At 42.5% G+C, this 21,799-nt stretch overlaps 2 protein-coding genes across 3 annotated transcripts in view; both read left to right on the top strand.

Moving 5' to 3' along the window:
- LOC110523970 (adducin 1 (alpha)) overlaps positions 1 to 9,792 on the top strand; it is a 54,935-nt gene extending 45,143 nt beyond the window's left edge. Inside the window, 5 exon segments of the mRNA XM_036977703.2 lie at positions 1,007 to 1,163; positions 1,453 to 1,707; positions 1,710 to 1,838; positions 2,745 to 2,828; positions 7,616 to 9,792. Coding sequence (XP_036833598.2) covers positions 1,007 to 1,163; positions 1,453 to 1,707; positions 1,710 to 1,838; positions 2,745 to 2,828; positions 7,616 to 7,944 — 954 coding nt within the window. The 3' untranslated portion in view covers positions 7,945 to 9,792.
- Positions 9,793 to 11,869: 2,077 nt separating this feature from the next.
- The window catches only part of nop14 (NOP14 nucleolar protein homolog (yeast)), a 33,107-nt gene continuing 23,177 nt past the window's right edge, over positions 11,870 to 21,799 (top strand). The window contains exons 1-12 of one of the 2 annotated variants that reach the window (XM_021603156.3): positions 11,870 to 12,241; positions 12,409 to 12,591; positions 15,790 to 15,924; positions 16,570 to 16,711; positions 16,964 to 17,106; positions 17,415 to 17,552; positions 17,829 to 17,951; positions 18,178 to 18,309; positions 19,133 to 19,427; positions 19,702 to 19,832; positions 19,949 to 20,034; positions 20,139 to 20,274. In XM_021603156.3, the coding sequence (XP_021458831.3) occupies positions 12,409 to 12,591; positions 15,790 to 15,924; positions 16,570 to 16,711; positions 16,964 to 17,106; positions 17,415 to 17,552; positions 17,829 to 17,951; positions 18,178 to 18,309; positions 19,133 to 19,427; positions 19,702 to 19,832; positions 19,949 to 20,034; positions 20,139 to 20,274 (1,644 nt within the window). In that variant the 5' untranslated portion in view covers positions 11,870 to 12,241. Of the gene's footprint in view, positions 12,242 to 12,391; positions 12,592 to 15,789; positions 15,925 to 16,569; positions 16,712 to 16,963; positions 17,107 to 17,414; positions 17,553 to 17,828; positions 17,952 to 18,177; positions 18,310 to 19,132; positions 19,428 to 19,701; positions 19,833 to 19,948; positions 20,035 to 20,138; positions 20,275 to 21,799 lie in introns of both variants that reach the window. The other variant, XM_021603157.3, reaches the window with a different exon arrangement.

The raw sequence follows: 21,799 nt of genomic DNA, 5'->3' as shown, positions 1-21,799 counted from the left end.
CTCCTTCCATGGCCTCCAACTGCTCTTAAACGCTAGTAAAACCAAATGCATGCTTTTCAACCGTTCGCTGCCCGTGCCCGCCCGACCAGCATCACTTCTCTGGATGGTTCTGACTTAGAATATGTGGACAACTACAAATACCTAGGTGTCTGGCTAGACTGGCCAGGTCGCAGTTGTAAATGAGAACTTATCCTCAACTAGCCTACCTGGTTAAATTAAGGTGAAATCAATTTATTTTATTTTTTTAAGTAGAATACACAAAGTGCAAGTTCGAGATTTGGTTGTGCATCAGTAGTTTTTCTCTTGTTTTGTCAGTCATTGACAGTCACTCAGTTAGCAGCGTTGGCTAACAATTTTTTTGATTTTGTAAATTAGTCTAGCCAGATACCTAAACTTGTTGGGCACGTGCCCAGGGGCCCGGACATTCAGGGGTCCCCCATTGATTTTGTTACTCACTCTCACTCAGATCATTAACATGGCAAAATGTGTAGAATTGTAGGAAATTTGCTTTAAAACTGCAAAAAAAAATATCTCTGCCCCATGGCAAAATTAGTAGAATTGAATGACATTTGTTATAAAATTGAAAAATGGTCTCTTCCCCAATGCCGAATGCATAGAACTGCAGAAAATGTACTTCAAAAGGTATATTTTTCTGTCTGCTGTCAAGATAGGGGCCACAAAAAAGGGGGGGGGGGGGGAGCAGCGACCACGTAATTTTCAACTTAAGTTTTAGGAATATAAATTTGATCTTTCAACATTAATTTCCAATGTTATTGTACTTAACCAGGTAAAAAAAAAAGTCCAAAAACATGGTGCAATTGATTTATTTTGATGATATACCAGAAATCACCTAAACAGGTTTGACCTGCCAAATACTAGTATTAACATACTTAGAAATTCTCAGTGTTGGCATTGATTTAAAAAATTGTCTGACAATATTAATTTTGTGATGCACAACAGGCCTGTTTTTTAGCAACAATGTGTCCCTTCCTGTCTGAACCACTAGGGTGAGCTGGTGACCGCGTCTAAGGCCATCATAGAGAAGGAGTACCAGCCCAGAGTCATCATCAACCAGAAAGGCCCCAACCCCTTCAACAAGCAGTTCGACCAGGAGCTGGAGGAATACCGCAAGGAGGTGGAACTCAAACAGAAAGGACCCGATGGTAAGACCTGTCTCCTAGATCACCTCTTGGGTCACGTTATACCAACTCAGAGAAGAACTGCACTGTTTATTCACCATTAAACCCTCTTTTCTCCATTAACTTCTAGTAGCAGTAGTAGGAGCAGTAGTAGGAGCAGTAGCAGCAGTTCCAGACGGGAAATTGGTTTGCAATATACAGTTTTAAGACAGAAATGACAATGGCAGAAAGATACAGAGGTAGTTCTTCACAAAGCTCCTGGAGCCCACAACCCATCACAGAGATCCAAATTGTTGTTGCATCATTCATCCAGTACAGGGTGAAGGGTCCTCCACAGCCGGGACACAGCTCCCTTCACCTGGGCCTGGGGAGGGAGGCCTGTCCCCCTCTACCTCCCCACAGAAGCCTGCACTGAAGCCAAAGCCCCGCTGTGTCCCAGAGAAGGAACTGGATGTTTCAGAGACCCCCCCCACAGCCTCCACGGCCACCCCTACCACCACCACCTCTTTCCCCAGCGGGGACACCCTGACACAGTCGGGGGATGGTCAGGAGAGCCCTGGGATGTCCACAGGGGGCCCAGGGCCTACGGGGGAGATTCCCGCCCAGAGTCTCCTCACAAGGATTTTCACTGTGCTGTGCTGAAGGCCCTCAGAACCACCAACACAGAACTGGCTGCCCTCACCCTCCTTGAGGCTCCAGGTACTGACTGACTGCAGAGCGATTCTGGCCTGCCCTCTGTATTCTGACACTGGAGTCCCTTTTCTGTCTCTCCGGGGTTGATCCTGTTCCCGTCCTACCCACTACTTAGCCCCCTCCAATCCTCAAACCTTGTCTGTCCTCTGCCTATGCCCACTTCTTCATGATGAAGGTTGCAAAATGTCCAGGTTTTCCATAAATCCAGGTTGGAGGATTCCAGGAATCAGCAGGGAGGAAATCTTTGAACTGGGAAACATCCCACCAGGATTTCTGGAAAACCTTGGAATTTGGGGAAAGTTTCCAGAATTTTGCAACCCTCCCCCTACCATCTGATCTGACTCATCTCTGTTTAACCAATGGAATCCAATTGCTGATTGTTGCTGTCCGAGGAAGCCTTCCCCAAATGAACATGAATGATCTCTTTCATCAGTCCTGGGCAAGAGACTCTTCCTCATCCTCCTGCTCCTCCTCCTAACATGGACCTGTTTTCCTTTTGGGGTTTGTAAAGGTTTACTACTAATCATCTGATTGGCGTCTCCAATGGAAGAGGTTCCTTATCTGGGGTGAAGGTGGACTTACATGGATCTTGTTGCCATTGTGGGCTTTATTACTTCTGCAGTGTCGTGTGCAATATCCTATAATAATAATAATAATAATAATCAGTGCCTGTGTTCTTTTCTCCTATGTTCTGTATGCTGTTTTTATATACTGTATGTGGTGGTGTAAGGGTAGTAATGTATTACACTCATTTCTCTGGGTTGTTGTGTGTTGTTTTGAATGAACCCTGTAACTGACAATCCTCAATCAAAATCAATGAATGCATTGCTCTAATCTGACCAGTTGACAACCTTCGTCTTTTCATTTGTGAAGTGGACTTTTAAATTAAGTTTGATTCGATTTCCTCCCTAGATGCGTTACCGGAGCCTGAGGAAGAGGTGAAGGGTCAGAGTCAGACCTGCACGCCCCCCAGCACCCCTGTCAGAGCAGAGGAAGGTTAGTTGGCCTAGGGGCTTCTCCTGGACTACTACTGGGTATGAGTCACCATGGTTAAGGGTCAAAAACAAGGAATTCAAGGGTTCCTGTCTGTTTTTCTTTGATGTGGTCTTTAGCATAACTGTAGTTGCTTTTGAATGTGATGTTTAATGTGTAATAACAGGCCAAGAGGTTTGAGACTAATTGAGTCAATTGGGGTTCATTGGGTTATATGGGAAACAAACAAACCGTAAGATCAGAGAGGTATACTACAAAGTAGGATCATCAATGAGTTAGCCAGCTATCTTGGCTAAATGTTCTGAAATAACATTAACATTTCAGATGCACTTGAAATGAACATGGTCTGTCACATTAACTCAACAACAAAAACACATATCTATGTTTATCTTTCTTAATGAACCAGAAAATCTATTGTTATTTCTGGTTGTTCATCAAAGTTAGCTGGCTAAATTGTGGATCCTGATTTGTAGTATAACCCTCATGTAGTGGAAAGTTCAGTGTAATTCAGGGTTTTCATTTTTGTCCAAGGAATATCCTCTTAGATTATGATTCCTCAAGATCAACAGAGCGCTACAAATGGGTAATGTACCAAAGGTAGCCATGACTTTTAGAGCGGAGTGAATTTTTCTTACATGAGATTAAGATTGAAGTGCATTCTGATCATTTTAAGAAATAATTTTGTTTTATTCTCCCTCTTGGTCTTTATTACTGTTGGATTACATCTTTTAAAGTCAGCAGGGGAATGCCCAATACAGTATAATGACACTACTGGTTGTAAAAACCATAGAGTACATTATTTCCCAGACTCTTCTTTGCCATGGATTATACAATAATAAAGAATTAATGCATCGAGATCTATGGAGGCCTGCGAAGGACATAGTTATCCTTCCTCTGATTTTCTAAAGCCAATACTGTGCTTCTTCTAGCATCTCCCAGTATAAACCATAACAAGTGTGTGTTCTGTAGGATGTAAAGTATAGAAGAGAAGTAGAAGGTGATTGTCTACTAGACCAATCACTGGTGTAATCTAATCAAAGATGGTTTAACCCATTCACTTCTCCATTCTCCATCTTTTGGAGTCTTGTTAAGAATATGGATTTTTTTTTTCTCTCCTGGTGTTTCTCCTAATTTCATTTGGATTTTTATGTTATAATTTTAACACTGTGGTGGCTGTGATTGACTTGCATCTATAGACATTTGTTTCTACCTGTGCTTCTTCTTTGTGGCTGCGTTACTATCAGGAGATGGAAATGCTAGAGAGTACCTGTTGCCATAGTAAGTACGTATTGTTCCAACTCACCACCGACCCATGGCTTGTGTTCAAACTATTAACCCCACCGTTCTTTGCATGGATTCACTCATCCGACTCTTCCTCGTTCTCTCTCTCTCTGTGTCTCTGTGGCCCGCTGGGGTTGAGTATCTATTCCTCCTCACTTTGGTCCTTGATTTCCTGTTCTTTCCCTCTTATTTCCTTTTGTTGCCAGGTGCTATTTCAGAGGTCCTCCCTGTCTGAAATGACAGTATCTCTTAAATGATGAGATTGATGTTAACACCACTTCCTATACAGTCTATGTTCCTAGCCAGCGACAGTGGAGAGATCTGAGATAGACCCAGCAACAAATCTCTTTTTAGGTAATCTCTTCCTTCCCGGAGTTGACCTATTGTGAACTTAACCTTTTTGAGTCTTACATGGGAACATCTTATTTTAAAACTATGTGAAATCATAAGTACCTGCATTAGAATTTCCATTAATAAAATACATGAAACAGGTAATGTATATTGCTATTATAATGTATTGAATGTTTTTGTTCCAGATGAGACCAACCTCTGGTAAATACAGCTCTCCTGTATTTTAGTGGAGTGTGGCTGTAGTAGAATACATCATTTTTTTCGCTTTGCTAAGTGTGAGGCTTATTTTCTGTTGGCTTAGCAGTAACATGAACAGCTTCCTATATCAATTATTTGTTTATCTTAGTGCTGCGTTATGTTTACCCCTCATCAATATTCAGAGGATCTTCTGGGGTTAAATGGATAATCAGTCTGTTGTGTGTACCTGCTAGTAATATGAGTTAGAAATACAGTATATTGTCTGTGGCTTGTATGCATGGTGAGGAACTCAGACAAACAGCGGACAGTGGCTGTCTTATGCTACATTGACTGCACAGTTTATACATAAGCATGAAGATGAACTGTACTTAATCCCACTGCACTGTATAGTTTATATGCACATGAATTTGATATACAGTGCATTCAGAAAGTATTCAGACCCTTTGACTTTTTCCACATTTTGTTTTCCTCTACACACAATAGCCCGAAATGACACAGCGAAAACAAGTTTAGACATTTTTGAAAATACATTGACTCGCATCCTGTTTCCATTGATCATCCTTGAGATGTTTCTACAACTTGATTGGAGACCATATGTGGTAAATTCAATCGATTGGACATGATTTGGAAAGGCACACACCTGTCTTTGTAAGGTCCCACAGTTGACAGTGCATGCCAGAGCAAAAACCAGGCCACGAGGTCGAAGGAATAGTCCGTAGAGCTCAGAGATGGGATTGTGTCTCCATTCTTTAAATGGAAGAAGTTTGGCTCCACCAAGACTCTTTCTAGAGCTGGCCACCCGGCCAGACTGAGCAATCAGGGGAGAAGGGCCTTAGTCAGGGAGGTGACCAAGAGTGATGGTCACTCTGACAGAGCTCCAGAGTTCCTCTGTGGAGATGGTTGTCCTTCTGGAAGGTTCTGCCATCTCTGCAGCACTCAACCAATCAGGCCTTTATGTTAGAGTGGCCAGACGAAAGCCACTCTTCAGTAAAAGGCACATGACAGCCCGCTTGGAGTTTGCCAAAGGGGCGAAGGTTCACCTTCCAACAGGACAACGACCCTAAGCACACAGCCAAGACAACGCAGGAGCGGCTTCGGGACAAGTCTCTGAATGTCCTTGAGTAGCCCAGCCAGAGCCTGTACTTAAACTGCTAGTAATATGAGTTAGAAATACAGTATATTGTCTGTGGCTTGTATGCATGGTGAGGAACTCAGACAAACAGCGGACAGTGGCTGTCTTATGCTACATTGACTGCACAGTTTATACATAAGCATGAAGATGAACTGTACTTAATCCCACTGCACTGTATAGTTTATATGCACATGAATTTGATATACAGTGCATTCAGAAAGTATTCAGACCCTTTGACTTTTTCCACATTTTGTTTTGTTTTCCTCTACACACAATAGCCCGAAATGACACAGCGAAAACAAGTTTAGACATTTTTGAAAATACATTGACTCGCATCCTGTTTCCATTGATCATCCTTGAGATGTTTCTACAACTTGATTGGAGACCATATGTGGTAAATTCAATCGATTGGACATGATTTGGAAAGGCACACACCTGTCTTTGTAAGGTCCCACAGTTGACAGTGCATGCCAGAGCAAAAACCAGGCCACGAGGTCGAAGGAATAGTCCGTAGAGCTCAGAGATGGGATTGTGTCTCCATTCTTTAAATGGAAGAAGTTTGGCTCCACCAAGACTCTTTCTAGAGCTGGCCACCCGGCCAGACTGAGCAATCAGGGGAGAAGGGCCTTAGTCAGGGAGGTGACCAAGAGTGATGGTCACTCTGACAGAGCTCCAGAGTTCCTCTGTGGAGATGGTTGTCCTTCTGGAAGGTTCTGCCATCTCTGCAGCACTCAACCAATCAGGCCTTTATGTTAGAGTGGCCAGACGAAAGCCACTCTTCAGTAAAAGGCACATGACAGCCCGCTTGGAGTTTGCCAAAGGGGCGAAGGTTCACCTTCCAACAGGACAACGACCCTAAGCACACAGCCAAGACAACGCAGGAGCGGCTTCGGGACAAGTCTCTGAATGTCCTTGAGTAGCCCAGCCAGAGCCTGTACTTAAACTCGATCCAACATCTCTGGAGAGACCTGAAAATAGCTGCCCATCCAACCTGACAGAGGTTGAGAGGATCTACAGAGAAGAATGGGAGAAACTCCCCAAATACATGTGTGCCAAGCTTGTAGCGTTATACAAGAAGATTTGAGGCTGTCGTCACTGCCAAATGTGCTTCAACAAAGTACTGAGTAAAGGGTCTGAATATGTAAATGTGATATTTCAGTTGTTTTTTTTAAATAGATTTGCAAACATTTCTAAAAACCTGTTTTTGCTTTGTCATTATGGGGTATTGTGTGTAGATTGATGTTGGGGGGAAAAACTATTAAATCGCATCTACTGTATAAAAGCTGTAAGGGCCTTACCATTCTCTGGATGTTATTTTAAGCATAAGTAAAAGAGCTGTTAAGCTTTGCTTTGTGAAATGGTCAGCGTTCTTGTCTGAGTCTTCAATGTAAAGCTTTTGTGGTCCGAGTCTTCAATGTATAGCTAGGCGGTGGTGAAGGCCAGTTGAGCTGATGGTGTTATTCCGCAGCTGAGGAGCATGTCTTATTGATGCCTGAAGATTCTGCTCTGCAGACGTAGACTGTTTTCATGGTTGATATAGATATGTGTTCACGACTAGCTGGGCGACAGAATAAAGACTGAATGATGGCAGAAGAAAATTGGATATATCGCTGTTGTGGATTAATCTGTAGCCCAAGTGAGAGTAATGGGAAATGGCTAATGTAAATAGTTGAATAGCAGATTTTAAAAGCTGATCTCATATCTGCCTTGACATGTGGTCTCATCTGTATTGCAGCTGCTTTGCAGGCCCTGTAAATGAACCGTTTCCTCCTATCTAATTAGATCTTCTCCTCCCTCCCCCTGCTCTCCCGCCCTCCCTCCCCCACAGAGCCCCAGCCGGAGCACACCTATAAGTATGAGAGTGACCAGGCTCCACTGAGACAGACCCTCCCTGACCTGACCCAAGACGACGAACCCTCCGCCACCCCTGCCCCCACCCTCCCCGCCAAAGACCCCACTCCTGTCCCTCCCGCCACCACTGAGGGAGAGGGGCCTGCTGACGCTTCCGCCGCTGGCAATCAAGACTGTGAACAGGACGGTGACGAATATCTCAGCAAATCATCTTCCAAGAAGAAGAAGACGTTCCGCACTCCCTCCTTCCTCAAGAAAAACAAAAAGAAGATGGAAGAAAAGGAACAAAAAGCAAAGGAACCCTAGATGAGACCTCCGCCTGCACACCCCTCTCACGCTTTGTAACCCTTTGCTTCCCCTTGAGCGAGCCACAACCCACATATTTCGATGTTGATGCTTTTTATAATTTGTTTGTCTGGCATTACAACTTTGTGGGCACCTCCTAGTGTGTGCTAATTTTCTATAAAAAAAGGGTCAAAATCACTTATGAAGTTTTAATAAGTCGCTTTCATTGGTGAATGACTGTGCATTAAGTCTGGTTCAGTGTGGCTTGTTACGCATGCTGTCTATTTAGGCCCACTACTTGGAGTGAGCAGTGCATTTTTATTTTCAAATTATTATTATTTTTTAATAGTTACTGAAATTCGATTAACCACTACAATGTTTTGGGATTGTATCAAAGTGTGTGTGTGTCGTTCCCCCCCCCCCCCCCCCCCCCCTCCCTTTTACTCCGTCATTTAACTGGTGGTAACCGATTCAAAATGTATAACTACAAATGAACTGCATGGTGCTAATTTCAGATTTCTAACATTAGCGTAAAGTCTGTTCACTCAAACATGGGGTCCAAGTTAGGTTTTTCTTGGCCTATGGCCCGTGAGAACTCAAATCATGTCAAGAATAGCATAACAACTCTTAATCTGAATTTGACATTCTGTCACTCCCGTACCTCTTCCATCAACCAGGGTTTAGTGGCACCTGGTGAGAGGGAGGACTGCTGCTCCAATCACAAAGACATAAACAAACGGGACCTAAGAGGACAGATACAGTACTAGACAGAGAATACAAATGTATTTTATATAGTTAATGATATAGCTGTAGTCAATTTATTTTGTTATTAAAAAAAAAAATCTTAATTTAGACATTTTCACTTGATGTGAGAGCATTGTGAACTGAAGCACCACAGCCTGGACTGCTGTTTTATAACCGTTGCTTTTAGAGGAAACAGTAGGTCAGCCTGGATCCAAACTGAAAGTCAAAAAGAACAATTCAGTCTGGATTCAGGCTACCGATAAGTATATAGGGAATGTTGGAATACAGTTCTTTTGAAGCCACATCGCACCATTTTAACACTGTATGCATGATCAGTGACCACACTGCAATGGACTACTCTGTGAACCCCCTCTGAAATGAAATAACTGTCTCAAGAAAACATCTCGCTTTCAAGTTGCATTCAAGATACTGGAGTTCATGTAATCTATCTGTTGGTGTGATCTTACAGCCTGGTCCCAGATCTATTTGTGCTGTCACACCAAACAATGGCAATAGGAATGGACGAAATGACACATCTGGGACAAGGCTAGCGATCTTACACCTTGGCTTTTTAAAAAAAGTTGTCAGGCAGAGGGGCATTGATACCGGACCAATGTCATGAATGAATCCCACTTGCCTGTGAAGCTTGGTTTTAGACCACTATCAAAACCTAGCCTGGTCCCAGTTCTGTTAGTGCTGTCTTTACCAATGATATAAAGGACCATAGAAGTTGGCAAGATGGCACAAATGGATCTATGACCAGGCTACTATTAACCTGGTATATTACATGATTGATGCAAGCTGAGGACATTAGCCTGTTCCCTGAAGAACCGCATGGCATTAAACTAAGGCCTTGTATTGTTTGTTGTCTCTACATTATGACTAACTCCCTTTTACTTATTGTTAATTACTCCCTTTTACTTATTGTTAGTATTGTTATTAGCACAATGATAGCAAAGTCCTTAGTCATTTCTTAATTTGAAGTCACTTAGAATTGTTTTAAACTTGCAGCTAAGCTGTTCCCCCATTACACAAATGTGTAATTATACCATTTATAGACTACCATCTCTTTTTCACTGTACTGTTTATTTTTGTTCAATCATTAATAAAAATCCTTCCTTCAAACAATTCCAAATGATCATTTTTGCCAAGACTAGTAAATCTTGAGTTGACGTTTCATCAGCAGAACAATACTTATGGTATTACTCGCTGATATTAGTACTACACTGAACAAAAATATAACTGCAACATGTTAAGTGTTTCATGAGCTGAAAAAATAACCCAGAAATGTAACATATGCACAAAAAAAGCTTATTTCTCTTGAATTTTGTACACATTTGTTTACATACCTGTTAGTGAGCATTTCTCATTTGCCAAGATAATCCATCAACGGACAGTTGTGGCATATCAAGAAGCTGATTAAACAGTGTGGTGATTACACAGGTGCACCTTGTGCTGGGGACAAAAGGCCACTAAAATGTGCGGTTTTGTCACACAACACAATGCCACAGATGTCTCAAGTTTGGATGGAGCGTGCAATTGGCATGCTGACTGCAGGAATGTCCACCACAGCTGTTGCCAGAGAATAGAATGTTAATTTGCCTACCATAAGCCGCCTCCAACGTCATTTTAGAGAATTTGGCAGTATGTCCATCCGGCCTCACAACTGCAGACCACGTGTATGGCGTTATGTGGGCGAGCGGTTTTCTGATGTCAACGTTGTGAACAGTTTACTATACAACATTCACTTAGTATTACTTTCTTAGCTACCGTATACATATCTCCCTGGCATATTACATAATTTATGCAGCAGCAAACAATACATTTTTGGACTCGCCTTGATGTGCTGTGCTCACTTGAACAGGAAGGTAGCGTGGCGGTCCTTCGTGGGTAAATTTTGTCATCAAACTTTGTCATTAAAGTCTGGCATTCTCTGAATTTCAAATAAAAATGTACAGTATTTGTCACATGTGCCAAATACAACAGTGAAATGCTTACTTACAAGCCCTTAACCAACAATGCAGTTTTAAGAAAATACCTTAAAAAAGTAAGAGAAGAATAACAAATGATTAAAGAGCAGCAGTAAATAACAATAGCAAGGCTATAAACAGGGGGTACCGGTACAGAGTCAATGTGCGAGGTCACCGGTGTCAAGGTAATTGAGGTAATATGTACATGTAGGTAGAGTTATTAAAGTGACCATGCATAGATATAACATAGAGTAGCAGCAGTCTGGGTAGCCATTTGATTAGCTGTTCAGGAGTCTTATGGCTTGGGGGTAGAAGCTATTTAGGAGCCTCTTGGACCTAGACTTGGCGCTCCGGTACCGCTTGCCGTGCGGTAGTAGAGAGAACAGTCTATGACTAGGGTGGCTGGAATCTTTGACAATTTTTAGGGCCTTTCTCTGACACATTTATGGTACTTCAAGACAACTGTGAACTCTGGAAAAAAACACGGTTGATTCATGACGTCAGTGATCTTCAGGTTGGAGCTCAGAAAGTGGCCTGAGTTCCCGACTTGGAATTCCGGGTTGGATTTACGTATTTTCCCAATCGGAGCTGTTTTTTTTCTCCAGAGTTCCCAGTTGTCTTGAACTCACTGAAATTTGAGATTTCCCAATTCCGAGTTTCCAGTTGTTTTGAACGCGGTAGAAGTTACGCTGGATTGACAGCATGGCGAATGTTGAATGTTTATCCTTTTAAACTTGGAAAAGAGACCCTTAAACCCAGACCTGGACCTCACACCCAGTCCACTGAATAGCAGTTGGTGATTGCTTTGCAATGCTTACAGTTAGCCACTGATTCCTTCCAAACCACTCATTGTTGTATTTTCGTAATGTTTATGGCCGATGAGCACCTACGTTTTATCTCTAATCTCTCTTCATATGACAAGGATTAAAAAGGATTTTCCAGTAGATTGTTGACTTGATTCATGATGATGACTGCTAGTTTGTGACTGCTTGATCAGTCCATTCAACGCTACAGTAGATATAACATGATTTGAAAACATTGTATCTGTGGCCAATGACCTTGAGCCTTCTTGGATGGGCACTTATAATGTAACTATGGCAGCACCCGAGGGGCATGCATTTTCAAGCACCTCGTAGATTTTGTCCCCATGAGTGACAGAACCCTGAGCCAATCACAACGCAACTAGAGAACATTGGCAACCCCTACGCTGGTGCTTCACCACCAAAGAAAGCACTGAGCTAGTATTTTTTACATAACTGATATGTGTCACGTAGTAATGCCAAAATAACATGCAAAACATGCACACACAAAAAAAGCTAACAGGTGGGGTCCTGACGAGCACCTATTTCACATCTCATCCTTTTTCGTTTTCCTTGAAGTGCAATGCTGAGTGTTTACCAGATGGCGACGCTGCAGAATATTACTTACCATGTCAACTGACGAGGAGTCGCCTCATGATGAACTTTGACCTCGTGCTGGCACGCGGATTTTCTGCTGTGGAACAACGTGGATAATGCAAAGTAGATGATTTAACGTTATATTTTAACTTGAAAATACATATGAGGTGTTTTACTTGAACGCGTTAACCATATCCAATCTATAAGGTATGCCATTACAATTTATGATGTTTGCCTTGAGAACGTGTCCAACGTTAGCTAGCCAGTTATCACACTAGCTAATGTATTTCAATACTTTCTTTACATGGTTGTTATATTAGCAAGGAGGTTCTCATCCATATTCTTGCCTTCACCTAGCTACCTATTTTGTCTAGATGGGGAAACCGCCAAAAAAGAAGAACCTTGCTGATAAGGTTCGCAAGACCAAAACTTCCACCGAGATAAAAAACAACCCATTCGAGGTGAAAATCAACCGGAAAAAGTTTGACATCCTCGGGCGAAAAAGCAAGCACGACGTCGGTCTGCCAGGTGTATCCAGATCTAAAGCCATCAACAAGGTAGGTGGTTGTAATGAAGTGTTTATGTACACATGGGGCTTTGAAGATAACATATGCTGAGATTGATGTAAAGTATCTAGCCTGGCTTCAGATTTGTACTCTCTTACCAACTTCCTATGGTCGTTGTCCATATAAATTGACCAAAGGAGTTAACAAGACAGCGTAAACAGATCTGGGACCAGGCTAGATGGATCCTAAAGACGCCCGTAGTAGACTAACTAACGTTTGCTCCAAGCAAAAACTCGTCTTGGCGAAGGGAACTAATTGCCAGCAATAGTTGCCGCAACATTTTTTTCATTGAAATTGACCAAAAAGTCACTATTATTCGAAGGTCCGAGTCCCAAGTAGAACGTCTATAGTAGAGGTCGACCGATTATGATTTTTCAACGCTGATACTGATTATTGGAAGACCAAAAAAGCCGATACCGATTAATCTGCCAATTTTTTTTATTTGTAATAATGACATTTACAACAATACTGAATTAACACTTATTTTAACTTAATATATAGCATCAATAAAATCAATTTAGCCTCAAATAAATAATGAAACATGTTCGCTTTGGTTTAAATAATGCAAAAACAAAGTGTTGGAGAAGAAAGTAATATGTGCCATGTAAAAAAAGCTAACGTTTAAGTTCCTTGCTCAGAACATGAGAACATATGAAAGTTGGTGGTTCCTTTTAACATGAGACTTCAATATTCCAAGGTAAGAGGTTTTATTTAGGTTGTAGTTAATATAGTATTATAGGACTATTTCTCTCTATACCATTTGAATTTCATATACCTTTGACTATTGGATGTTCTTATAGGCACTATAGTATTGCCAGTGTAACAGTATAGATTCCGTCCCCCTCCTTGCCCCTACCTGGGCTCGAACCAGGAACACATAGACAACAGCCACACTCGAAGCATCGTTACCCATCACTCCACAAAAGCCGCGGCCCTTGCAGTGCAAGGGGAATAACTACTCCAAATCTAAAAGCGAGTGACGTTTGAAACAGTATTAGCGCCCACCCAGCTAACTAGCTAGCCATTTCACATTGGTTACACCAGCCATTAGGCTGATAGGCTTGAAGTCATAAACAGCGCTGTGCTTGCGAAGAGCTGCTGGCAAAACGCACTAAAGTGCTGTTTGAATGAATGATTACGGGCCTGCTGCTGCTCAGTCAGACTGCTCTATCAAATCAGACTTAATTATAACATAATAACACACAGAAATACGAGCCTTTGGTCATTAATATGATTGAATCCGGAAACTATCATTTCGAAAACAAAATGTTTATTATTTCCGTGAAATACGGAACCGTTCGGTGTTTTATCTAACGGGTGGCATCCCTAAGTGTAAATATTCTTGTTACATTGCACAACCTTCAATGTATGTCATAATTACGTAAAATTCTGGCAAATTAGTTCGCAATGAGCCAGGCAGCCCAAACTGTTGCATATACCCTGACTCTGCGTGCAATGAACGCAAGAGAAATGACACAATTTCACCTAGTTAGTATTGCCTGCTAAACTGGATCAGTAGTTATAACTAGTGATTATGATTGATTGTTTTTTATAAGATAAGTTTAATGCTAGTTAGCAATTTACCTGGGCTTCTACTACATTCACGTAACAGGCAGGCTACTCGTGGAGTGCAATGGTTAGAGCGTTGGACTAGTTAACTGTGCGGTTGCAAGATTGGAACCCCTGAGCTGACAAGGTGAAAATCTGCCCCTGAACAAGGCAGTTAACCCACAGTTCCTAGGCAGTCATTGAAAATAAGAATGTGTTCTTAACTGACTTGCCTAGTTAAATAAAAGGTATAAAAAACATTTTTTTTAATAATCGGGAAATCGGCCATTCCGATTAATCGATCGACTTCTAGTCTCAAGTCATGTCCAAGTCGTATCTTATAATGCCGCGTTCAAAACAACTGGGAACTCGGAAAAATAATGACGAAAGTGATCTTCAGGTCGGAAAGTTAAAGCTCTAGAAAGAGGCCCGAGTTCCCCAGGTGGATGACATATCAATTTTTACCAGTCCAAGCTCGTTTTCTTCAGTTACCAGTGGTTTTTAATTTTTATTTTACCTTTTATTTAACTAGGCAAGTCAGTTAAGAACAAATTCTTATTTTCAATGACGGCCTAGGAACAGTGCTGTCTGTTCAGGGGCAGAATAACAGATTTGTACCTTGTCAGCTCGGGGATTTGAACTAGCAACCTTCCGGTTACTAGTCCAACTAGGCTAACCACTAGGCTACCCTGCCGCCCCTAGAGGTCGACCGATTATGATTTTTCAACACCGATACCGATTATTGGAAGACCAAAACAGCCGATACAGATTAGGCGGCCAATTTTTATTTATTTGTAATAATGACAATTACAACAATACTGAATGAACACTTATTTTAACTTAATACAATACATCAATAAAAATCAATTCAGCCCCAAATAAATAATGAAACATGTTCAATTTGGTTTAAATAATGCAAAAACAAAGTGTTGGAGAAGAAAGTAAAAGTGCAATATGTGCCATGTAAAAAAGCTAATGTTTAAGTTCCTTGCTCAGAACATGAGAACATATGAAAGCTGGTGGTTCCTTTTATCATGAGTCTTCAATATTTTTAGGTTGTAGTTATTATGTGAGCTTGCAAAGTAAACGATAACAATTATTGTTCACTGAACCATTTTTGGAGCTAGATATTTATGTATGGCAATCCTTTCCCAACAATTTGACATTTGCACTCCACCCAATCTTATAGCAAATCAGCAATCTGTTCGCTTGCTCAGTGGTTCTCAAACGTTTTTACCCACGACCCCCAAAAAGGAGTGCTTCCAAGCTTACACATACTTGCCCCTGCACATGCACATACTTGTGCGCACAAGAGAATGCACGCGCACAATCGCTGTGGAAGTGTAGCCTGCCATTACAGCCATAAACAGTGATGCATTTTCAAAATGCATGATACAGAAATTAACAGCATTTTACACCTGCTTTTTTGAGCTGAAAGTCATTCCTGTTAGCAGCCCATATCAACTAAATGTAGTAATGTATGTGTGAACTGTTTTGACTGGGAAGCATACGGTAAGCTTTACAATATCTCAAATCACAGCTAGAGTGGTTTGCAACGTGTGTTACCATGTTTCTTTAATTCTATTTATTATTGTGCCAGTGTGGATCTTATGCTTATAAAATATTCCTTTCTTCCCCCAGCGAAAAGAGACCCTGCTGAAGGAATATAAGACAAAGGACAAGGCCAATAAGTTCATAGACAAACGGTTTGGTGAATATGACACCAAGATGGACCCAGAGGAAAAAATCCTTCAGAGGTTTTCGATGGAAAGACAGGTGAGATCAATACGGACAGACATACAGTATCTCTCTTCGCCCCACTGTCACTGCATGAAACACCTTCTATGGGAGTGGGCAAACTAAGGTCTGTGGCCGGCATCTTTTTTTTTTTTTTTAGATATGATTATTTGGGGTTGTTAAAAAACACTCAAGGCCACACTTGAATGTCTAAAATGAGAGAGAATGTATAGGGACCAGGGCTCCCTTGCAAAATCAACCTTGTTCTCAATGGGACACGCTGTTAATTTTAAAAATAAAACCCCCAAAATGTTGAAATTATAATGGATTTATATATTTTCTGGCCTGCAAATTGGACATATTTTTTAACAAATCTGTGTGTCCCTTAGTTGATTTTCAAAATCCCGATGTGGCCCTTGAGCCAAGACGTTTGCCCACCCCAGCCTTACCATTGTCGATTTACAGCATATCCAATATAAAATAATTCATTAAACTAGAGTCTGTGGAGCTGCACTTTGGCTGGCCCTGTGCTCCTCTCAAATCTGTGTGTTATGTGGGTGGGTTGAGACCAGAGGAGAAGACTCATTTCCAAAGTAACATTTGGACAAATACATGTGTATTGTATAAAGATGTACCGTAGTCCATAACTTAACATGGTCCTCTCTTGATGTTTTCCCCCTTCAGCGTACCCAAGACAAGAAGGACATGTATAACCTGAATGAGGAGGAGGAATTGACCCACTATGGCCAGTCTCTGTCTGAGATGGAGAAGCTCAACAACATGGTGGACAGCGACGATGATGCAGATGAGAAAGGAGTGCTCTCAGGTGAGACACAACGGCCCCAGTCTTCACAGAATCCGGGGGAGCTGTAGACTAGGGAGAGGGAGAGAAGGGGTGGGGGGAAGTGAGAGAAAGATAAAGGGGAGGAGGGAAAGCCAGCAGGTGGTGGCGAGAGAACATAAAGATGTACATTGGCTAAGTATTTGTCTGTAAAAAAAAGAAGGTGTCACTATTGGTGACACCTGTTGAAGTAGTGACATAACAAGGACAATATTTTCTCATCCATCTTTCCTCCAGCTGAGCTGACTGCATCCCACTTCGGGGGAGGCGGTCTGCTGAGGAGGAAGACCCAAGGGGAGAAGGATAACGGGGGGAACCAGAGAGCCAAGTCCAGACAGGAACTCATAGAGGAGCTCATCCTCAAGTCGAAACAAGAGAAGGTGAGCGTCAATCCCTCTAGTCTCATTCTAGGATGTGCCTTAATGTCTTAAGACACATTAGGAATGGTATTAAGGTTTATTCACTGAAATGTTGGTGGGAGGTCCATTCAATTGTTTGGGGAGCATCCCAAGGTTATCAGTGTGCTGCATTTTCTTCCTTTTTAGGAGGGGTTTAATACCCTTCGTCTTGACTTGGTTGTGTATTGTGGTCCACCAGATATTTGATGAACTTTTCCAGTACTAGCAATAGCGCTACGGGTGTCTTGAGGTGAGATCAGATGCCTGACAGGTCTGTTGGTTGTCCTCAGAGGGAGAGGCAGAACCAGAAGGAGGAGTCCCAGGTGCTGACAGAGAAGCTGGACCAGGACTGGAAAAGCATTCAGGGGCTGCTGGCTCACAAGAATGCCCCCAAGGCTGACAGACTGGAGGAGGAAGACAAACCCAAGGTAAAAGAACAGGACATGCTTCCAATGGAACTTTTAATTGATTATCCACCAAGTCAAACATGTCCCTCATACAAAATATAATTAGTATCTTATTGAGTCTAACCTGTATACATCAAGGTTAAATTAAAATGTTTCCAGGAGACCTTATCTCAGGGAGATGAACCCGGATAAGTAAAATGATTGTGCCCAAGGAAAAAACCCTTTGTCTCATCTCAAATCAAATTGTATTGGTCACAAACACATATTCATCTTTGTCTCTTCCCTTGTATGTTCCAGCTGGATGAGTATGACATGATGGTGCGAGAGCTGGGCTTTGAGATGAAGGCTCAACCATCTGAGAAGATGAAGACTCCAGAGGAAGTGGCCAGGGAGGAAAGGGAACGCCTGCAGAAACTAGAGGTATGGATGTGTCTCAACACCATTTCCTTGTAATATTTTCTTTATGACCATTGATGGCTAATGGGTCTGCTTTCACCTGACCTGTCAGACAGTGATCATAGCGAAAAGGACTTGAGAAAGGGAAGGATGTTAACTATTGACACACTGACACAGTTTGTCCCTCTGTGGTTTGACCTGTCTACTGTACTGAAGCTATTTCCTTTCTGTGGTTTGACCCTTGCCCCAGGCTGACAGGCTGAGGAGGATGATGGGAGATGTAGTAGAAGACTGCACCAAGACCCAGGCTCACATGTCAGCTGACGACCTCAACGACGGCTTCATCCTAGACGGTGATGAAAAACCGACTCTGGCCTATCAGGTAAGGGACCAGGCAGGCTCTGCCTTGTCGGGGAAGGGACCAGGCAGGCTCTGCCTTGTCGGGGAAGGGACCAGGCAGGCTCTGCCTTGTCGGGGAAGGGACCAGGCAGGCTCTGCCTTGTCGGGGAAGGGACCAAGCTCGCTCTGCCTGTGTGTGGATTTTGATTTGACCTTGTGTCTTGGAGTTCAGACATCGCATCATCGCTACTCTCTCAATGGAAGGAAGTAGTAGGAAGGGTCACACATTTATTTGGACAGTGATGCTAAAACGTTTATTTTGGCTCTAATATTCCATCCTTTTTTATTTGAGATCAAATGTTTCATATTAGGCGACAGTCTAAAATCTAAATCAAATAAAATTGTATTTGTCACATGCGCCACCTTCCTGTGAAATGCTTACCTACGCCACCTTTTATTTGAGGGTATTTTCAGACATATCTGTTTTACCGTTTAGAAATAAAAGTGCCATGTATCTAGTTCACCCATTTGAAGGTGTCATAGGTGTTTGGACAAATTCAAATATTTTTAGTAAAACGTGTATTTGGTCCGATATTCCAATGACTGCATTTGCAGTTTGTTTTTGTTGTGCCCAACCGATATGCATGAAAATATCCTCAAATAAAAGGTGCCATTCTGTACTGTCCCCTCATATGGAACATTTGATCTCAAATCCAAAATGCTAGAGTATAGAGCCAAAATAAATATTTAAGCTTCACTGTCCAAATAAATACATAGGGGAGTGTGTGACACAGTCAAATTTACAGGCGTTCACTGAAAGAAGAGCACATAACAAAATTCATTTTTTTCTCGTTCTCTCTCTATAGGATGGGAAATGGAACATAAATGAGGAAGGAGCAAAGATAGAGGGGGATGACGAGGAGGAGGGTGGTGAAGGAGAGAGTGGTGAGGAGGAATCTGGTGGAGAGGAGGAAGAGGAGGGCAGTGGCGAGGATAGCCACTCAGACCTGGACTCTGAGCAGGAGAGTGAGGGAGGAGAGGAGGAGGAGAAGGATGAGGAGGAGAAGGATGAAGTGCCTGCAACCAAATCTCAGCTGAGTGAGGAGGAGAGGAAGGCCCAAGCAGAGGCAGCTAAAACAGAACTACCATACACTTTCAAAGGTAAGACCCCTGTTTTATATGATCTAACTGGACATCATTTTCGGTAGGTGATAGTTTTTTGGAATATATTGGTATATAGGAAAAATAATTGACGGATTGATCTAAAATTATTTATGTTTCAATTGAAAGCTAACATTGACTGCTCTCCAGTCATCCAGCAAAACAAAACATGACTCTCCCTGGTGGTCATGCCCTGACACAACACCATCATTGTCTTGTCTGCCTTCTCCACCCATGTCCAATGTCCTTCTCTCCCCCTTGCCCCTCCTCCCAGCTCCGGAGAGCTACAGTGACCTGAAGGGCCTACTGCAGGGTCATCCTGCTGACCACCAGTGTATCATCCTTGCCAGGACACAGAAGTGTAACCATCCCAGTCTGGCTGTGGGGAACAAACTCAAACTACAAGTCAGTGTTCAGCCTGAATCACAAGATGGAATTGTTAACTGATATGCAGATGTTTTGCTATGGATCAAAATAGTTATTTGATTCAACTGCTGTGTATTTCTCACTTCCTCTTTTAGAAATTATTTGGCTTTCTGCTGGAGTATGTGGGCGAGTTGGCTTCCAGGAGTCCACCAGAACTTTCCACAATAGACAAAATTATACCGTGAGTAACGCTCTCTAGTTTTGATATGCTATATGATTTGACTGTGCCAGGTGTATTGATTGTAATAGTGCTGGTTTGTTCTGTCTCTCCCTGCTGCTCTCCAGGCAGCTGTATGGTCTATGTCAGCTGTTCCCTGAAGCTGCTTCCAAGGCGATGCAGACGACTCTGGTTGACAGCGCACACAGGATGGAGGAGGTACTGGAGGTCAAGGGTCGGGCCGCCTTCCCACAACTAGACATGGTACCCTTGACTTTCCTCTCAAATGGTTTTGCTTCCCACTTCTCTGTTATGTTATTGCCATGGACTATCTTTTTCTGCGTGAAACACTGCTCTACATGTCAAGTCAGGAAAAAAGCCAGGGAAATTTATTTATTTATTTATTTTATTTCACCTTAATTTAACCAGGTAGGCTAGTTGAGAACAAGTTCTCATTTACAACTGCGACCTGGCCAAGATAAAGCATAGCAGTGTGAACAGACAACACAGAGTTACACATGGAGTAAACAATTAACAAGTCAATAACACAGTAGAAAAAAAGAGTCTATATACATTGTGTGCAAAAGGCATGAGGAGGTAGGCGAATAGTTACAATTTTGCAGATTAACACTGGAGTGATAAATGATCAGATGGTCATGTACTGGTAGAGATACTGGTGTGCAAAAGAGCAGAAAAGTAAATAAATAAAAACAGTATGGGGATGAGGTAGGTAAAATTGTGCTATTTACCGATAGACTATGTACAGCTGCAGCGATCGGTTAGCTGCTCAGATAGCAGATGTTTGAAGTTGGTGAGGGAGATAAGTCTACAACTTCAGCGATTAAAAAAATGAATAAAAATTATTTTATTTTTTTGCAATTCGTTCCAGTCACAGGCAGCAGAGAACTGGAACGAAAGGCCGCCAAATGAGGTGTTGGCTTTAGGGATGATCAGTGAGATACACCTGCTGGAGCGCGTGCTACGGGTGGGTGTTGCCATCGTGACCAGTGAACTGAGATAAGGCGGAGCTTTACCTAGCATGGACTTGTAGATGACCTGCAGCCGACTAGAGCATACAGGTCGCAGTGGTGGGTGGTATAGGGTGCTTTAGTAACAAAACGGATGGCACTGTGATAAACTGCATCCAGTTTGCTGAGTAGGGTGTTGTCATCTACAAAATAGCTTCCATCGCTGAAGTCGAGGATCGGTAGGATAGTCAGTTTTACTAGGGTAAGTTTGGCGTGCGTGAAGGAGGATTTGTTGCGGAATAGAAAGCCGGCTCTAGATTAGATTTTTAGATTGGAGATGTTTATGAGTCTGTAAGGAGAGTTTACAGTCTAGCCAGACACCTAGGTACTTATAGATGTCCACATATTCTAGGTCGGAACCATCCAGGGTGGTGATGCTAGTCGGGCATGCGGGTGCAGGCAGCGAACGGTTGAAAAGCATGCATTTGGTTTTACTAGCGTTTAAGAGCAGTTGGAGGCCACGGAAGGAGTGTTGTATGGCATTGAAGCTCGTTTGGAGGTTAGATAGCACAGTGTCCAAGGACGGGCCGGAAGTATACAGTCTGCGTAGAGGTGGATCAGGGAATCGCCCGCAGCAAGAGCAACATCATTGATATATACAGAGAAAAGAGTCGGCCCGAGAATTGAACCCTGTGGCACCCCCATAGAGACTGCCAGAGGACCGGACAGCATGCCCTCCGATTTGACACACTGAACTCTGTCTGCAAAGTAGTTGGTGAACCAGGCAAGGCAGTCATCAGAAAAACCGAGGCTACTGCGTC

This window comes from Oncorhynchus mykiss, chromosome 5 (genome assembly GCF_057628025.1).
Source record: "Oncorhynchus mykiss isolate SJ-2025 chromosome 5, ASM5762802v1, whole genome shotgun sequence".
NCBI lineage: Eukaryota > Metazoa > Chordata > Actinopteri > Salmoniformes > Salmonidae > Oncorhynchus > Oncorhynchus mykiss.
This window is presented reverse-complemented; position numbering and strand designations above follow the sequence as displayed.